The 18,625-nt window shown below is 56.3% G+C and overlaps 1 protein-coding gene across 15 annotated transcripts in view; it reads right to left on the bottom strand.

Annotated features, from left to right (window-relative positions):
* The window catches only part of LOC140427824 (type 2 lactosamine alpha-2,3-sialyltransferase-like), a 236,019-nt gene that overhangs the window by 56,937 nt on the left and 160,457 nt on the right, over nt 1–18,625 (bottom strand). For 12 of the 15 annotated variants that reach the window (XM_072513533.1, XM_072513535.1, XM_072513531.1 and 9 more), the window contains one exon: nt 3,298–3,369. The exons of the other annotated variants lie outside the window; for them this stretch is intronic. In XM_072513533.1, the coding sequence (XP_072369634.1) occupies nt 3,298–3,369 (72 nt within the window). The remainder of the gene's footprint in view (nt 1–3,297; nt 3,370–18,625) is intronic. 15 annotated transcript variants of the gene reach the window in all.

The following is an 18,625-nucleotide window of genomic DNA, read 5'->3' on the forward strand; positions in this document are numbered from 1 at the left end:
TGGGAGAGATCATGGAGAGCATTAGCTCCATGCAGGCGGGGAAGGCTTTGGGACCTGACTGGTTCCCGGTGGACTTCTAGAAGAAATTCGCACCAGCCCTGGCCCCACGCCTACACAAAATTTTTTGCAGACTTGCTGGCAAGGGTCACCTGCCTCCTACGCTAATACCCACGACGTACCCGACAGAATGTGGTTAATATAGACCCATTTCACTGCTGAATGTAGAGGCGAAGATACTCGCAAAGGTCCTGGCCAAGAGACTGGAGATCTGCATTCCAGAGGTGATTGCTAGAGGCCACTAGAGGCCCCAGGTGGGTCGGACTCTGGGCAGGGTGGTACCCTGCACTCCCGATGGCATTTGGGCACTGCCAGCCTAACACCTTGGCACTGCCACCCAGGCATCCTGGCAGTGCAGGGTGCCCAGGTGACAGGCTGGCAATGCACAAGTTTCCCGGGTGCCAGTTTTCCTGTGCCCAGGGATGCTCTACCCTCCAGAGGGGGAATGGGGGGGGGGGCTCGAGGACCCCCTTAGAGGCAGGTTGGGGCAGTGGGAGGGGGGTCTGGATGTCGCAGTGGGGATGCCGAAGCAGGTCGAAAGATGGGAGTGGCATTTAAAAATGGTGCCCCAATCCACAAATCATCTTCTTGCACTGATGGGCTCGGCCTCGGCGGGGCATTCCCCGCAGAGACCAGCAGAGCACCATTAGATGGTGGGGTGGTTCTCACCGCTGGAGGTACCAAGTAACACCCCGCTATATGCTGCCAAAATGGGACACTTTTCTCCCCCCCAATAAATTGCACCCAAAGTGGTGTACTAATCCTTGCCCAGGCCCATGTGAAGAAGGAATCCTTGGCAAAGTGTCAGAGGGCCTCCACTAATGCCCATAGATCTATAATTGCATCATTAGCCAATCCTTCAAAAAAGGAATAAATAACAGGAAAAATGGATAGCAGTAGCAGGAATATTGTGACGCCAAAGCAACTACATTTTTGTCAAAATCCCTTTTCCAATGCCACAAGTAACAAGCTGAAATAGATTCAGGACCCAGTGAGCAATTTGGCATACAGACCACGGCCGCAATACTTCAGAATAAATTCTGAGTGCTGTTGCCTGGGGGAAAACTGGTGTTTTTCCCACTGACCCTGGCAGCGCTGCGGAGGTGGGATTCAACCGCACTTTGAAGGTTTTTTGGAAAAGGGAGGGTTTAATGCAGGTCTTGAGAGGGACGGAACCTAATCTCACCGCCAGGACCCACTCCAAAGGGCGCCCCAATCTCAGAATAACATGGCAACTGCCGTCCTCCAAATGCTAGTGAGCCACAGCCCCCCTCCCCTCCTATCCAAAATGAGCAACAACCCGTCATGGGCTTGCCAAATGCCCCCCTCCCCCCAGCCGTCCTTCAGGCCCTCACCCTTGGTGCCCCCCTGCAGGACCCGGACTCCCTCAGTCCTCCCTTCATTCCTTACCCCCTCTCAATCTCCCCCTTCAGCCCCATCCCCCCAGCCCATATTTTACATACATCTTATGTCATACATACATTCTCCCCGTGTCTGCAAGGGCTTTCTCCGGGTGCTTCGGTTTCCTCCCACAAGTCCGGAAAGACATGCTGGTTAGGTGAATTGGACATTCTGAATTCTCCCTCGGTGTACCCGAACAGGCGCCGGAATGTGGCGACTAGGGGATTTTCACAGTAACTTCATTGCAGTGTTAATGTAAGCCGACTTGTGACAATAATAAAGAATATCTTCCCTCTTTCATTCAGTTGCATATTTTTTCTTCCCCAGTCCGGGTCTGCAAAGAAGCAGGGGCTTCAAGTGATTTCAAATTCAGGAGATGGAAAGGCTGCATTCGCATGTGCCAACCTGGCTGTATGTCCAATTTTAAAGACATACAGCTAACGGGGCAAAAAACCAGTCACATCCTTTCCTTTAACTGCCACATCCAGTTAAGGGGGTAAAGTAATCATTTGCCAGCCAGAAGGTTCTACCTAATGAATAATATTTTAGTAACTCCAGCACCCATTTGATTCCTAAACACACTCCTCCTTGTAGCAACTTCCTACTCTTTTACATTGTGAAATGCTTGCCCACCCCCTTCAAAAACCTGGAGGTAGTACTAGCCCAACATCCAATACATCCATATGGAGGATCCATTTGCATAAGAATCTTAAACGATCGGTACCAGATCTCAGAATAAGGTATCTAAGAAGTCCCCAAATCCTGTTAACCTCCAGGAGGCCGTATCTGGCTTCTGGTATTAGTCCACTCTCAACTGCATATCCCAGTGACGCTCCTTTGACAAACCCAAATGGCATTTACCCATGTTGCTCAACAAAGCTACCTTTTCCTTCGATCCAGCACCACCTCGAATTGTTGTTGATGGAACCCTCAGTTGCTGCTGTAGATTACAACATCGTCTAGAGCTGTGGTGTTGTACTGTCATGAGGCCTTAAAATGCGATCCCTTAGTTGCTGAGCGGTGGCAGCAGATTTATACAGCATAAACGGCATTACCTGGCACTGATATAGGCCTCCTGCTGTGACAAAGTCTGTTTCTATTCTTTGGCAGGATCCACCCATTTAATTTGCCAATATACTTTTATAAGATTTCAAGTGATAGGAAGTAAGCAGTTTTCAGACATTCAATTAGCTCGTCCATTAGGTAAGTATCAAGCCTAGATGTATGATTTAACTTTCTAATATCATTGCAGAATCTCCAAATCAGATTGGCTATTGGTGCCATTGATGGTCTTTGACCATTCAGTGAGGCAGTCTTCTATTACCCCTTGTTCCACCAGTGCCTGCCCTGACTCCTGGAGGACCTCTCGACTCTTTCTCTCAGGGATCCGATACAACAAAACTGCTTCCCCCGCAACCAATACATCATCATGTTTAGTAACATGCATTTTCTCAGGCCAAGAGACAGAAAGATCTATTTGTTTAGTCATTGCTGTGCCATCAGTCCTTGTTGAATCTCGGCGATTAGTTTTCAAAAGAGGCTCCGACTTGGACACGGCGCCATTCTGTTCCTCCCATTCTTCTCTTTGGCCACAGAGTTGTCTCCCAGAAAAAAAGCTTGAAATGTGTTAATGACACCAAGTCCTTTCTACTCGACTGATAGATCAATAATCTGTCCCATTTCCTTTCTGAGCATTTCCAAAGCAACAAGCAACAGTCCTCTCCTTATTTGAAAATGAATTATAATAGTTACTCCTTGGAGGGTATTTATATTCCTTAACATTTAACTATTTTAAAAATGAGCAAGTTTTATTTTCCTCAGACAAGTGAAATGACTTACATTGTAAGATCATCTTCAGCCCCCTTCACTCCAGCGAAATGCAGAAGCAAGCTCAAGTTGCTGGAAACATTGCTAGGAAATAAGGCATTGCGACATCAGTGACCAGAGGACACTCTTCCTGTATTATCCATAAAAGCAGTCCGCTTATTTAAACTTGATATTTTTACTATTTTCTCGAAGAAGGCAACCAATGATGACAGAACTTTTTTTGATTGGGAAATGCTTATGAATTCTTAGCTCCTACTGAAGTCATAGACATGCCACTTCCATTCTGCTCTTACGGAGCTAACAATTGCTTGACTTCATAGCAAATACAAGGATAGGCAAAATTATGACTGGAAATAAATTTTAAGATATTTAGTAAATAAATGACATGGAAAATCAAAATCTAAAATGGAAAATGTTGAAAGCAAAAAGTCATGAGCATCTCTACAGAGGTCAGATGCATGAATGGGCTAGAAACTGGACAATCCGGGGACAAATATCTCATGCCAAAGGGGGACCTAAAAATCAGACATCGGGTCAGATTATTTTCCGGCTGTCTCCAAAGGCTACCCAAATCTGGTGTTTGGCCCCTCGTTTGCATGTAAAAGTGGCTTCACGGAGGGTGTACGACTGAAATTTGATATCAGAACGGAGTGTAAACTGGAACTGCACAACTTGGGATTTATTTGTGACTGGTGGGCGAGGAACACCAACTGTCTTTTTTTCTTTGAAAAACTAGAGACATTTAGTTATGGGCGGCACGCCAGCACAGTGGTTAGCACTGTTGCTTCACAGTGCCAAGGTCCCAGGTTCGATTCCTGGCTTGCGTCACTGTCTGTGCGGAGTCTGCACGTTCTCCCCGTGTCTGTGTGGATTTCCTCCGGGTGCTCCGGTTTCTCCCACAAGCCCCGAAAGACGTGCTGTTAGGTAATTTGGACATGCTGAATTCTCCCCTTGTTACCCGATCAGGTGCCGGAATGTGGCGACTAGGGGCTTTTCATAGTAACATAATTGCAGTGTTAAATGTCAGCCTACTTGTGACAATAATAAAGATTATTAAACAAAATTTAATCAAAAGGGATCATGGTAAACAAAGGAAAACACAAAGTTATAAGAATCAGGGACCATCTGAAGACAAGATGGTCCAGGTCTGCTAATAAATGCAAAACTAGGATTAACAACTCTGTTTTGAAATGTTTCTGAAGGTTTCATCATCTGATATTTCATCATGTGACAACTATCGATACTGGACCTGCCCATTTTCCCACCGTTTGCAAATTCCTTTTTTAGTGTCTCAAAGTTTAACAAACCCCGGAACAACATTTGACCTTTTGTTTTCGTGATGAATTACAAACTTTACAAATCAAATGCAGATGATAGAATTTGGGCAAACAATAGAAATGTTTAAAGAAGGGCTATGTTTCAATAAAGACTACGTACTTGTTATGTTTTCTACAGTGTAGATCGCAATGACCCCAAAAGAACATATGGATGATAATGGCATAGTGTAGGTTAGATGGCTTTTGTTTCGGTGCAACATCGTGGGCCGAAGGGCCTGTACTGCGCTGTATCGTTCTATCTAACTCACAAAAACATTGATAAAACTAGAAGTACCTAAAGTTTCCATACAATTTTAGGACTCTTTATAATGCACAGCAAGTTATAAAAGTAATAAATAAACCCAAACCTACTTCAATTCACTGATCCCCACATCCCACCCAGTCCAAGGAGGCCGAGTTCCCAGGCATCAGCACCCAAGCTGCTCAACACCCATAACACAATATACGCGACAGAAACACACAGCGCATGCCAATATGAACTTTCCCTCATTTGTAGGTTGTTTATTTCTTTGCCTCGCCAGTTTGCGTTTCTCTCATTTCTCCTTCCCTAATTTCCCTCTCAAGACTCAAACTTTGCTCAATACAAAGGGGGTCATTCTCCAGGACCGTCAGCCCCAACCAGGATTTCCGCTGGCCCGTTGGATCGTGTGTGAGGACCCGAAGGTGGGATTCTTGCCGGGTGTCAAATCCGCTGCGAGTGTCCTGGCCCATTCCCTATGGCCCATTCGCCCGGAAACGGCAAGAACCGGATCAGAACACATTACCTTTGCAATCTCATTAGTAAGAGTGGAATGTTGTGGCCTCCTGGGGTGCTCCGACGCCTCAGCTGGAGGTTCTGTATAGTGATCCCTAATAGCGGGAGCCAGGTGGCAGGGACACAGAGGGGGAACAAGGGGATGAGTACCCTCTCCTCTCTACACTTACCTCCAGGGTGCCGAGCACGGTCCTTCAGGGGAGGTGGGCTTTCCCTGGATGGGATCATACGGCAGGTCTTCCCTCTGTAGCCTTGAAAACCTATAAACCCTCTCCGAGCAAGTCAACATCAATGCTCTGCCATATGAAGGTAAAAGTCTTCCCTTTGATGTGTTAGAAAACTTAGACGTTTTCACATTCAGTTTCATTCCCTTTTAACTTTTTGAAGCCACTGGGATTGCTGAAAAGCTTTGAGCTGCAGTGTTTACATTCAAGTTCATGGTCCATTATCTTTTACAAGCCTCTGGATTGACATGTCCAGGCTTTTTTAAAGGAGGTATGCTTTGTTATGGGGAGGGGGGGGGGGGAAGAGAGAGGAGAGGCTGTAGGGTTATTGGAGGGGTTGAGGAGGAGAGGCTGTTGTGTTATTGGGGAGGGGGTTAGGGCGAAGAGTCTGTAGTGTTATTGGGGAAGAGGTTAGGGAGAAGAGGTTGTAGTGTAATGGGGGGTTATAGAGGAGAGGCTGCAGTATTATGGGGGAGGGGGCTGGGGAGAAGAGGTTGTATAGTTATGGGCGGGGGTTACGGAGGAGAGGCTGTTGTGTTATGGGGGGGGTTGGGGAGTAGAGGCTGTGGTGTTATTGGAGAGTGGGGTTGGGGAGGAGAGGCTGTAGTGCTATTGGGGTGGGGGGTTGCGGAGGAGAGGCTGTGGTGTTTTGGGGAGGGAGTTGGGGAGGAGAGGCTGTCCTGTTATTGGGGAGGGGGTTGGGGAGGAGAGGCTGTAGTGTTATTGGGGAGGGGGTTGGGGAGGAGAGTCTGTAGTGTTATGGGGAGGGGGTTGGGGAGGGGAGGCTGTGGTGTTATTGGGGAGGGAGTTGGGGAGGAGAGGCTGTCGTGTTATTGGGGAGGGGGTTGGGGAGGAGAGGCTGTAGTGTTATTGGGGAGGGGGTTGGGGAGGAGAGGCTGTGGTGTTATAGGGGGTTGGGAAGGAGAGGCTGTGGATTTATTGGGGAGGGGGTTGGGGAGGGGAGGCTGTGGTCTTATTGGGGAGGGGGTTGGGGAGGAGAGGCTGTAGTGTTATTTGGGAGGGTGTTGGGGAGGAGAGGCTGTGGTGTTATGGGGGGTTGTGGAGGAGAGGCTGTGGTGTTATGGGGGGTTGGGGGAGAGAGGCTGTGGTGTTGTTGGGGAGAGGGTTGGGGAGGAAAGGCTGTGGTGTTATTGGGGAGGGGGAGGAGAGGCTGTAGTGTTATGGGGAGGGGGTTGGGGAGGGGAGGCTGTGGTGTAATGGGGAGTTGGGGAGGAGAGGCTGCGGAGTTATTGGGGAGGGGGTTGGGGAGGAGAGACTGTGGTGTTACTGGGGGTTGGGGAGGAGAGGCTGTGGGGTTATTGGGGAGGGGGTTGGGGAGGAGAGGCTGTGGTGTTATGGGGAGGGGGTTGGGGAGGAGAGGCTGTGGTGTAATGGGGGGGTTGGGGAGGGGAGGCTGTGGTGTTATTGGGGAGGGGGTTGGGGAGGAGAGGCTGTGGTGTTATAGGGAGGGGGTTGGGGAAGAGAGGCTGTGGTGCTATTGGGGAGGGGTTTGGTGAGGGGAGGCTGTGGTGTTATGGGGGGGTTGGGGAGGAGAGGCTGTGGTGTTATGAGGGGGTTGGGGAGGGGAGGCTGTAACGTTATGGAGGGGTTGGGGAGGGGAGGCTGTGATGTTATGGGGGAGGGGGTTTGGGGAGGAGAGGCTGTAGCATTATTGGGGAGGGGGTTAGGGAGGGGAGGCTGTAGTGTTACGGGCGGATTGGGGAAGAGAGGCTGTAGCGTTATCGGGGAGGGCGTTGGGGAGGGGAGGCTGTGGTGTTATGGGGGGGGGGGTTGCGGAGGAGAGGCTGTGGTGTTATGGGGGGGTTGGGGAGGAGAGGCTGTGGTGTTATGGGGGGGTTAGGGAGGAGAGGCTGTCATGTTATGGGGGGTTGGGGAGGAGAGGCTGTGGTGTTATGGGGGGTTGGGGTGGAGAGGCTGTGGTGTTATTGGGGAGGGGGTTGGGGAGGAGAGGCTGTAGTGTTATGGGGAGGGGGTTGGGGAGGAGAGGCTGTGGTGTTATGGGGGAGGAGAGGCTGTACTGTTATTGGAGAGGGGGTTCGGGAGGCGAGGCTGTGGTGTTATGGGAGTGTTGGGGAGGGGAGGCTGTGGTGTTATGGGGGGTTGGGGAGGAGAGGCTGTAGCGTTATTGGGGAGGGGAGGCTGTGGTGTTATGGGGGTTTGGGAGGAGAGGCTGTAGCGTTATTGGGGAGGGGGTTGGGGAGGAGAGGCTGTGGTGTTATGGGGGGTTGGGGAGGAGAGGCTGTAGTGTTATGGGAGAGAGGGTTGGTGAGGAGAGGCTGTAGTGTTATGGGGGAGGGGGTTGGGGAGGAGAGGCTGTGGTATTATTGGGAAGGGGGTTGGGGAGGAGAGGCTCTGGTGTTATGGGGGGGTTGGGGAGGAGAGGCTCTGGTGTTATGGGGGGGGTTGGGGAGGAGAGGCTGTGGTGTTATGGGGGGGTTGGGGAGGAGAGGCTCTGGTGTTATGGGGGGGGTTGGGGAGGAGAGGCTGTGGTGTTATGGGGGGTTGGGGAGGAGAGGCTGTAGTGTTATTGGGGAGGGGGTTGGGGAGGAGAGGCTGTAGTGTTATGGGGGAGGGGGTTGGGAGGGGAGGCTGTGGTGTTATGGGGTAGGGGGTTGGGGAGGGGAGGCTATGGTGTTGTGGGGGAGGGGGTTTGGGGAGGAAAGGCTGTAGCATTATTGGGGAGGGGGTTGGGGAGGGGAGGCTGTCGTGTTATGGGGAGGGGGCTTGGGGAGGAGAGGATGTAGCATTATTGGGGAGTGGGTTAGGGAGGGGAGGCTGTAGTGTTACTGGCGGGTTGGGGAAGAGAGGCTGTGGTGTTATGGGGGGGTTGGGGAGGGGAGGCTGTAGTGTTATTGGGGAGTGGGTTTGGCGAGGAGAGGCTGTAGCATTATTGGGGAGGGGGTTAGGGAGGGGAAGCTGTAGTGTTACGGGCGGGTTGGGGAAGAGAGGCTGTAGCGTTATTGGGGAGGGGAGGCTGTGGTGTTATGGGGGGGGGGGTTGGGGAGGAGAGGCTGTGGTGTTATGGGGGGGGGGCGTTGGGGAGGAGAGGCTGTAGTGTTAAGGGGGGGTTGGGGAGGGGAGGCTGTCATGTTATGGGGGGTTGGGGAGGAGAGGCTGTGGTATTATGGGGGGTTGGGGAGGAGAGGCTGTGGTGTTATGGGGGGGTTGGGGAGGAGAGGCTGTAGTGTTAAGGGGGGTTGGGGAGGAGAGGCTGTGGTGTTATGGGGGGGTTAGGGAGGAGAGGTTGTCATTTTATGGGGGGTTGGGGTGGAGAGGCTGTGCTGTTATGGGGGTTGGGGAGGGGAGGCTGTGGTGTTATTGGGGAGGGGGTTGGGGAGGAGAGGCTGTAGTGTTATGGGGAGGGGGTTGGGGAGGAGAGGCTGTGGTGTTATGGGGGAGGAGAAGCTGTAGTGTTATTGGAGAGGGGGTTCGGGAGGAGAGGCTGTGGTGTTATGGGGGAGGAGAGGCTGTACTGTTATTGGAGAGGGGGTTCGGGAGGAGAGGCTGTGGTGTTATGGGAGGGTTGGGGAGGGGAGGCTGTGGTGTTATGGGGGTAGGCTGTGGTGTTATGAGGGGGTTGGGGAGGAGAGGCTGTAGCGTTATTGGGGAGGGGAGGCTGTGGTGTTATTGGGGAGGGTGATGGGGAGGGAAGGCTGTAGCGTTATTGGGGAGGGGGTTGGGGAGGAGAGGTTGTGGTATTATTGGGAAGGGGGTTGGGGAGGAGAGGCTGTGGTATTATTGGGAAGGGGGTTGGGGAGGAGAGGCTCTGGTGTTATGTGGGGGTTGGGGAGGAGAGGCTCTGGTGTTATGGGGGGGGTTGGGGAGGAGAGGCTGTGTTGTTATGGGGGGTTGGGGAGGAGAGGCTGTAGTGTTATGGGGGAGGGGGTTGGGGAGGAGAGGTTGTGGTATTATTGGGAAGGGGGTTGGGGAGGAGAGGCTGTGGTATTATTGGGAAGGGGGTTGGGGAGGAGAGGCTCTGGTGTTATGGGGGGGTTGGGGAGGAGAGGCTCTGGTGTTATGGGGGGGGTTGGGGAGGAGAGGCTGTGGTGTTATGGGGGGTTGGGGAGGAGAGGCTGTAGTGTTATTGGGGAGGGGGTTGGGGAGGAGAGGCTGTAGTGTTATGGGGGAGGGGGTTGGGAGGGGAGGCTGTGGTGTTATGGGGTAGGGGGTTGGGGAGGGGAGGCTGTGGTGTTGTGGGGGAGGGTGTTTGGGGAGGAAAGGCTGTAGCATTATTGGGGAGGGGGTTGGGGAGGGGAGGCTGTCGTGTTATGGGGAGGGGGCTTGGGGAGGAGAGGATGTAGCATTATTGGGGAGTGGGTTAGGGAGGGGAGGCTGTAGTGTTACTGGCGGGTTGGGGAAGAGAGGCTGTGGTGTTATGGGGGGGTTGGGGAGGGGAGGCTGTAGTGTTATTGGGGAGTGGGTTTGGGGAGGAGAGGCTGTAGCATTATTGGGGAGGGGGTTAGGGAGGGGAAGCTGTAGTGTTACGGGCGGGTTGGGGAAGAGAGGCTGTAGCGTTATTGGGGAGGGGGTTGGGGAAGAGAGGCTGTAGCGTTATTGGGGAGGGGAGGCTGTGGTGTTATGGGGGGGGTTGGGGAGGAGAGGCTGTGGTGTTATGGGGGGGGGGTTGGGGAGGAGAGGCTGTAGTGTTAAGGGGGGGTTGGGGAGGGGAGGCTGTGGTGTTATGGGGGGGTTAGGGAGGAGAGGTTGTCATTTTATGGGGGGTTGGGGTGGAGAGGCTGTGGTGTTATTGGGGAGGGGGTTGGGGAGGAGAGGCTGTAGTGTTATGGGGATGGGGTTGGGGAGGAGAGGCTGTACTGTTATTGGAGAGGGGGTTCGGGAGGAGAGGCTGTGGTGTTATGGGGGAGGAGAGGCTGTACTGTTATTGGAGAGGGGGTTCGGGAGGAGAGGCTGTGATGTTATGGGAGGGTTGGGGAGGGGAGGCTGTGGTGTTATTGGGGAGGGGGAGGAGAGGCTGTAGTGTTATGGGGAGGGGGTTGGGGAGGGGAGGCTGTGGTGTAATGGGGAGTTGGGGAGGAGAGGCTGCGGAGTTATTGGGGAGGGGGTTGGGGAGGAGAGACTGTGGTGTTACTGGGGGTTGGGGAGGAGAGGCTGTGGGGTTATTGGGGAGGGGGTTGGGGAGGAGAGACTGTGGTGTTACTGGGGGTTGGGGAGGAGAGGCTGTGGGGTTATTGGGGAGGGGGTTGGGGAGGAGAGGCTGTGGTGTTATGGGGAGGGGGTTGGGGAGGAGAGGCTGTGGTGTAATGGGGGGTTGGGGAGGGGAGGCTGTGGTGTTATTGGGGAGGGGGTTGGGGAGGAGAGGCTGTGGTGTTATAGGGAGGGGGTTGGGGAAGAGAGGCTGTGGTGCTATTGGGGAGGGGTTTGGTGAGGGGAGGCTGTGGTGTTATGGGGGGGTTGGGGAGGAGAGGCTGTGGTGTTATGAGGGGGTTGGGGAGGGGAGGCTGTAACGTTATGGAGGGGTTGGGGAGGGGAGGCTGTGATGTTATGGGGGAGGGGGTTTGGGGAGGAGAGGCTGTAGCATTATTGGGGAGGGGGTTAGGGAGGGGAGGCTGTAGTGTTACAGGCGGATTGGGGAAGAGAGGCTGTAGCGTTATCGGGGAGGGCGTTGGGGAGGGGAGGCTGTGGTGTTATGGGGGGGGGGTTGGGGAGGAGAGGCTGTGGTGTTATGGGGGGGTTGGGGAGGAGAGGCTGTGGTGTTATGGGGGGGTTAGGGAGGAGAGGCTGTCATGTTATGGGGGGTTGGGGAGGAGAGGCTGTGGTGTTATTGGGGAGGGGGAGGAGAGGCTGTAGTGTTATGGGGAGGGGGTTGGGGAGGGGAGGCTGTGGTGTAATGGGGAGTTGGGGAGGAGAGGCTGCGGAGTTATTGGGGAGGGGGTTGGGGAGGAGAGACTGTGGTGTTATTGGGGGTTGGGGAGGAGAGGCTGTGGGGTTATTGGGGAGGGGGTTGGGGAGGAGAGGCTGTGGTGTTATGGGGAGGGGGTTGGGGAGGAGAGGCTGTGGTGTAATGGGGGGGTTGGGGAGGGGAGGCTGTGGTGTTATTGGGGAGGGGGTTGGGGAGGAGAGGCTGTGGTGTTATAGGGAGGGGGTTGGGGAAGAGAGGCTGTGGTGCTATTGGGGAGGGGTTTGGTGAGGGGAGGCTGTGGTGTTATGGGGGGGTTGGGGAGGAGAGGCTGTGGTGTTATGAGGGGGTTGGGGAGGGGAGGCTGTAACGTTATGGAGGGGTTGGGGAGGGGAGGCTGTGATGTTATTGGGGAGGGGGTTGGGGAGGAGAGGCTGTGGTGTTATAGGGAGGGGGTTGGGGAAGAGAGGCTGTGGTGCTATTGGGGAGGGGTTTGGTGAGGGGAGGCCTGTGGTGTTATGGGGGGGTTGGGGAGGAGAGGCTGTGGTGTTATGAGGGGGTTGGGGAGGGGAGGCTGTAACGTTATGGAGGGGTTGGGGAGGGGAGGCTGTGATGTTATGGGGGAGGGGGTTTGGGGAGGAGAGGCTGTAGCATTATTGGGGAGGGGGTTAGGGAGGGGAGGCTGTAGTGTTACGGGCGGATTGGGGAAGAGAGGCTGTAGCGTTATCGGGGAGGGCGTTGGGGAGGGGAGGCTGTGGTGTTATGGGGGGGGGGGGGGGTTGGGGAGGAGAGGCTGTGGTGTTATGGGCGGGTTGGGGAGGAGCGGCTGTGGTGTTATGGGGGGGTTAGGGAGGAGAGGCTGTCATGTTATGGGGGGTTGGGGAGGAGAGGCTGTGGTGTTATGGGGGGTTGGGGTGGAGAGGCTGTGGTGTTATTGGGGAGGGGAGGCTGTAGTGTTATGGGGGAGGGGGTTGGGGAGGAGAGGCTGCGGTGTTATGGGGGAGGAGAGGCTGTACTGTTATTGGAGAGGGGGTTCGGGAGGCGAGGCTGTGGTGTTATGGGAGGGTTGGGGAGGGGAGGCTGTGGTGTTATGGGGGGAGGCTGTGGTGTTACGAGGGGGTTGGGGAGGAGAGGCTGTAGCGTTATTGGGGAGGGGAGGCTGTGGTGTTATGGGGGTTTGGGAGGAGAGGCTGTAGCGTTATTGGGGAGGGGGTTGGGGAGGAGAGGCTGTGGTGTTATGGGGGGTTGGGGAGGAGAGGCTGTAGTGTTATGGGAGAGAGGGTTGGTGAGGAGAGGCTGTAGTGTTATGGGGGAGGGGGTTGGGGAGGAGAGGCTGTGGTATTATTGGGAAGGGGGTTGGGAGGAGAGGCTCTGGTGTTATGGGGGGGTTGGGGAGGAGAGGCTCTGGTGTTATGGGGGGGGTTGGGGAGGAGAGGCTGTGGTGTTATGGGGGGTTGGGGAGGAGAGGCTGTGGTGTTATGGGGGCTTGGGGAGGAGAGGCTGTAGTGTTATTGGGGAGGGGGTTGGGGAGGAGAGGCTGTAGTCTTATGGGGAGGGGGTTGGGGAGGAGAGGCTGTGGTGTTATGGGGGAGGAGAAGCTGTAGTGTTATTGGAGAGGGGGTTCGGGAGGAGAGGCTGTGGTGTTATGGGGGAGGAGAGGCTGTACTGTTATTGGAGAGGGGGTTCGGGAGGAGAGGCTGTGGTGTTATGGGGGTAGGCTGTGGTGTTATGAGGGGGTTGGGGAGGAGAGGCTGTAGCGTTATTGGGGAGGGGAGGCTGTGGTGTTATTGGGGAGGGTGATGGGGAGGGAAGGCTGGCGCGTTATTGGGGAGAGGGTTGGGGAGGAGAGGCTGTGGTGTTATGGGGGGTTGGGGAGGAGAGGCTGTAGTGTTATGGGAGAGGGGGTTGGTGAGGAGAGGCTGTAGTGTTATGGGGGAGGGGGTTGGGGAGGAGAGGTTGTGGTATTATTGGGAAGGGGGTTGGATAGGAGAGGCTGTGGTATTATTGGGAAGGGGGTTGGGGAGGAGAGGCTCTGGTGTTATGGGGGGGTTGGGGAGGAGAGGCTCTGGTGTTATGGGGGGGGTTGGGGAGGAGAGGCTGTGGTGTTATGGGGGGTTGGGGAGGAGAGGCTGTAGTGTTATTGGGGAGGGGGTTGGGGAGGAGAGGCTGTAGTGTTATGGGGGAGGGGGTTGGGAGGGGAGGCTGTGGTGTTATGGGATAGGGGGTTGCGGAGGGGAGGCTGTGGTGTTGTGGGGGAGGGTGTTTGGGGAGGAAAGGCTGTAGCATTATTGGGGAGGGGGTTGGGGAGGGGAGGCTGTCGTGTTACGGGCGGGTTGGGGAAGAGAGGCTGTAGCGTTATTGGGGAGGGGGTTGGGGAAGAGAGGCTGTAGCGTTATTGGGGAGGGGAGGCTGTGGTGTTATGGGGGGGTTGGGGAGGGGAGGCTGTAGTGTTATTGGGGAGTGGGTTTGGGGAGGAGAGGCTGTAGCATTATTGGGGAGGGGGTTAGGGAGGGGAAGCTGTAGTGTTACGGGCGGGTTGGGGAAGAGAGGCTGTAGCGTTATTGGGGAGGGGGTTGGGGAAGAGAGGCTGTAGCGTTATTGGGGAGGGGAGGCTGTGGTGTTATGGGGGGGGGTTGGGGAGGAGAGGCTGTGGTGTTATGGGGGGGGGGGTTGGGGAGGAGAGGCTGTAGTGTTAAGGGGGGGTTGGGGAGGGGAGGCTGTCATGTTATGGGGGGTTGGGGAGGAGAGGCTGTGGTGTTATGGGGGGTTGGGGAGGAGAGGCTGTGGTGTAATGGGGGGGTTGGGGAGGGGAGGCTGTGGTGTTATTGGGGAGGGGGTTGGGGAGGAGAGGCTGTGGTGTTATAGGGAGGGGGTTGGGGAAGAGAGGCTGTGGTGCTATTGGGGAGGGGTTTGGTGAGGAGAGGCTGTGGTGTTATGAGGGGGTTGGGGAGGGGAGGCTGTAACGTTATGGAGGGGTTGGGGAGGGGAGGCTGTGATGTTATGGGGGAGGGGGTTTGGGGAGGAGAGGCTGTAGCATTATTGGGGAGGGGGTTAGGGAGGGGAGGCTGTAGTGTTACGGGCGGATTGGGGAAGAGAGGCTGTAGCGTTATCGGGGAGGGCGTTGGGGAGGGGAGGCTGTGGTGTTATGGGGGGGGGGTTGGGGAGGAGAGGCTGTGGTGTTATGGGGGGGTTGGGGAGGAGAGGCTGTGGTGTTATGGGGGGGTTAGGGAGGAGAGGCTGTCATGTTATGGGGGGTTGGGGAGGAGAGGCTGTGGTGTTATGGGGGGTTGGGGTGGAGAGGCTGTGGTGTTATTGGGGAGGGGGTTGGGGAGGAGAGGCTGTAGTGTTATGGGGAGGGGGTTGGGGAGGAGAGGCTGTGGTGTTATGGGGGAGGAGAGGCTGTACTGTTATTGGAGAGGGGGTTCGGGAGGCGAGGCTGTGGTGTTATGGGAGGGTTGGGGAGGGGAGGCTGTGGTGTTATGGGGGGAGGCTGTGGTGTTATGAGGGGGTTGGGGAGGAGAGGCTGTAGCGTTATTGGGGAGGGGAGGCTGTGGTGTTATGGGGGTTTGGGAGGAGAGGCTGTAGCGTTATTGGGGAGGGGGTTGGGGAGGAGAGGCTGTGGTGTTATGGGGGGTTGGGGAGGAGAGGCTGTAGTGTTATGGGAGAGAGGGTTGGTGAGGAGAGGCTGTAGTGTTATGGGGGAGGGGGTTGGGGAGGAGAGGCTGTGGTATTATTGGGAAGGGGGTTGGGGAGGAGAGGCTCTGGTGTTATGGGGGGGTTGGGGAGGAGAGGCTCTGGTGTTATGGGGGGGGTTGGGGAGGAGAGGCTGTGGTGTTACGGGCGGGTTGGGGAAGAGAGGCTGTAGCGTTATTGGGGAGGGGAGGCTGTGGTGTTATGGGGGGGGGGGTTGGGGAGGAGAGGCTGTGGTGTTATGGGGGGGGGGGGTTGGGGAGGAGAGGCTGTAGTGTTAAGGGGGGGTTGGGGAGGGGAGGCTGTCATGTTATGGGGGGTTGGGGAGGAGAGGCTGTGGTATTATGGGGGGTTGGGGAGGAGAGGCTGTGGTGTTATGGGGGGGTTGGGGAGGAGAGGCTGTAGTGTTAAGGGGGGTTGGGGAGGAGAGGCTGTGGTGATATGGGGGGGTTAGGGAGGAGAGGTTGTCATTTTATGGGGGGTTGGGGTGGAGAGGCTGTGCTGTTATGGGGGTTGGGGAGGGGAGGCTGTGGTGTTATTGGGGAGGGGGTTGGGGAGGAGAGGCTGTAGTGTTATGGGGAGGGGGTTGGGGAGGAGAGGCTGTGGTGTTATGGGGGAGGAGAAGCTGTAGTGTTATTGGAGAGGGGGTTCGGGAGGAGAGGCTGTGGTGTTATGGGGGAGGAGAGGCTGTACTGTTATTGGAGAGGGGGTTCGGGAGGAGAGGCTGTGGTGTTATGGGAGGGTTGGGGAGGGGAGGCTGTGGTGTTATGGGGGTAGGCTGTGGTGTTATGAGGGGGTTGGGGAGGAGAGGCTGTAGCGTTATTGGGGAGGGGAGGCTGTGGTGTTATTGGGGAGGGTGATGGGGAGGGAAGGCTGTAGCGTTATTGGGGAGGGGGTTGGGGAGGAGAGGTTGTGGTATTATTGGGAAGGGGGTTGGGGAGGAGAGGCTGTGGTATTATTGGGAAGGGGGTTGGGGAGGAGAGGCTCTGGTGTTATGGGGGGGTTGGGGAGGAGAGGCTCTGGTGTTATGGGGGGGGTTGGGGAGGAGAGGCTGTGTTGTTATGGGGGGTTGGGGAGGAGAGGCTGTAGTGTTATGGGGGAGGGGGTTGGGGAGGAGAGGTTGTGGTATTATTGGGAAGGGGGTTGGGGAGGAGAGGCTGTGGTATTATTGGGAAGGGGGTTGGGGAGGAGAGGCTCTGGTGTTATGGGGGGGTTGGGGAGGAGAGGCTCTGGTGTTATGGGGGGGGTTGGGGAGGAGAGGCTGTGGTGTTATGGGGGGTTGGGGAGGAGAGGCTGTAGTGTTATTGGGGAGGGGGTTGGGGAGGAGAGGCTGTAGTGTTGTGGGGGAGGGGGTTGGGAGGGGAGGCTGTGGTGTTATGGGGTAGGGGGTTGGGGAGGGGAGGCTGTGGTGTTGTGGGGGAGGGTGTTTGGGGAGGAAAGGCTGTAGCATTATTGGGGAGGGGGTTGGGGAGGGGAGGCTGTCGTGTTATGGGGAGGGGGCTTGGGGAGGAGAGGATGTAGCATTATTGGGGAGTGGGTTAGGGAGGGGAGGCTGTAGTGTTACTGGCGGGTTGGGGAAGAGAGGCTGTGGTGTTATGGGGGGGTTGGGGAGGGGAGGCTGTAGTGTTATTGGGGAGTGGGTTTGGGGAGGAGAGGCTGTAGCATTATTGGGGAGGGGGTTAGGGAGGGGAAGCTGTAGTGTTACGGGCGGGTTGGGGAAGAGAGGCTGTAGCGTTATTGGGGAGGGGGTTGGGGAAGAGAGGCTGTAGCGTTATTGGGGAGGGGAGGCTGTGGTGTTATGGGGGGGGTTGGGGAGGAGAGGCTGTGGTGTTATGGGGGGGGGGTTGGGGAGGAGAGGCTGTAGTGTTAAGGGGGGGTTGGGGAGGGGAGGCTGTGGTGTTATGGGGGGGTTAGGGAGGAGAGGTTGTCATTTTATGGGGGGTTGGGGTGGAGAGGCTGTGGTGTTATTGGGGAGGGGGTTGGGGAGGAGAGGCTGTAGTGTTATGGGGATGGGGTTGGGGAGGAGAGGCTGTACTGTTATTGGAGAGGGGGTTCGGGAGGAGAGGCTGTGGTGTTATGGGGGAGGAGAGGCTGTACTGTTATTGGAGAGGGGGTTCGGGAGGAGAGGCTGTGATGTTATGGGAGGGTTGGGGAGGGGAGGCTGTGGTGTTATTGGGGAGGGGGAGGAGAGGCTGTAGTGTTATGGGGAGGGGGTTGGGGAGGGGAGGCTGTGGTGTAATGGGGAGTTGGGGAGGAGAGGCTGCGGAGTTATTGGGGAGGGGGTTGGGGAGGAGAGACTGTGGTGTTACTGGGGGTTGGGGAGGAGAGGCTGTGGGGTTATTGGGGAGGGGGTTGGGGAGGAGAGACTGTGGTGTTACTGGGGGTTGGGGAGGAGAGGCTGTGGGGTTATTGGGGAGGGGGTTGGGGAGGAGAGGCTGTGGTGTTATGGGGAGGGGGTTGGGGAGGAGAGGCTGTAGTGTAATGGGGGGTTGGGGAGGGGAGGCTGTGGTGTTATTGGGGAGGGGGTTGGGGAGGAGAGGCTGTGGTGTTATAGGGAGGGGGTTGGGGAAGAGAGGCTGTGGTGCTATTGGGGAGGGGTTTGGTGAGGGGAGGCTGTGGTGTTATGGGGGGGTTGGGGAGGAGAGGCTGTGGTGTTATGAGGGGGTTGGGGAGGGGAGGCTGTAACGTTATGGAGGGGTTGGGGAGGGGAGGCTGTGATGTTATGGGGGAGGGGGTTTGGGGAGGAGAGGCTGTAGCATTATTGGGGAGGGGGTTAGGGAGGGGAGGCTGTAGTGTTACGGGCGGATTGGGGAAGAGAGGCTGTAGCGTTATCGGGGAGGGCGTTGGGGAGGGGAGGCTGTGGTGTTATGGGGGGGGGGTTGGGGAGGAGAGGCTGTGGTGTTATGGGGGGGTTGGGGAGGAGAGGCTGTGGTGTTATGGGGGGGTTAGGGAGGAGAGGCTGTCATGTTATGGGGGGTTGGGGAGGAGAGGCTGTGGTGTTATTGGGGAGGGGGAGGAGAGGCTGTAGTGTTATGGGGAGGGGGTTGGGGAGGGGAGGCTGTGGTGTAATGGGGAGTTGGGGAGGAGAGGCTGCGGAGTTATTGGGGAGGGGGTTGGGGAGGAGAGACTGTGGTGTTACTGGGGGTTGGGGAGGAGAGGCTGTGGGGTTATTGGGGAGGGGGTTGGGGAGGAGAGGCTGTGGTGTTATGGGGAGGGGGTTGGGGAGGAGAGGCTGTGGTGTAATGGGGGGGTTGGGGAGGGGAGGCTGTGGTGTTATTGGGGAGGGGGTTGGGGAGGAGAGGCTGTGGTGTTATAGGGAGGGGGTTGGGGAAGAGAGGCTGTGGTGCTATTGGGGAGGGGTTTGGTGAGGGGAGGCTGTGGTGTTATGGGGGGGTTGGGGAGGAGAGGCTGTGGTGTTATGAGGGGGTTGGGGAGGGGAGGCTGTAACGTTATGGAG

The sequence above is a fragment of the Scyliorhinus torazame genome, chromosome 8 (genome assembly GCF_047496885.1).
Source record: "Scyliorhinus torazame isolate Kashiwa2021f chromosome 8, sScyTor2.1, whole genome shotgun sequence".
Taxonomy (NCBI): Eukaryota; Metazoa; Chordata; class Chondrichthyes; order Carcharhiniformes; family Scyliorhinidae; genus Scyliorhinus; species Scyliorhinus torazame.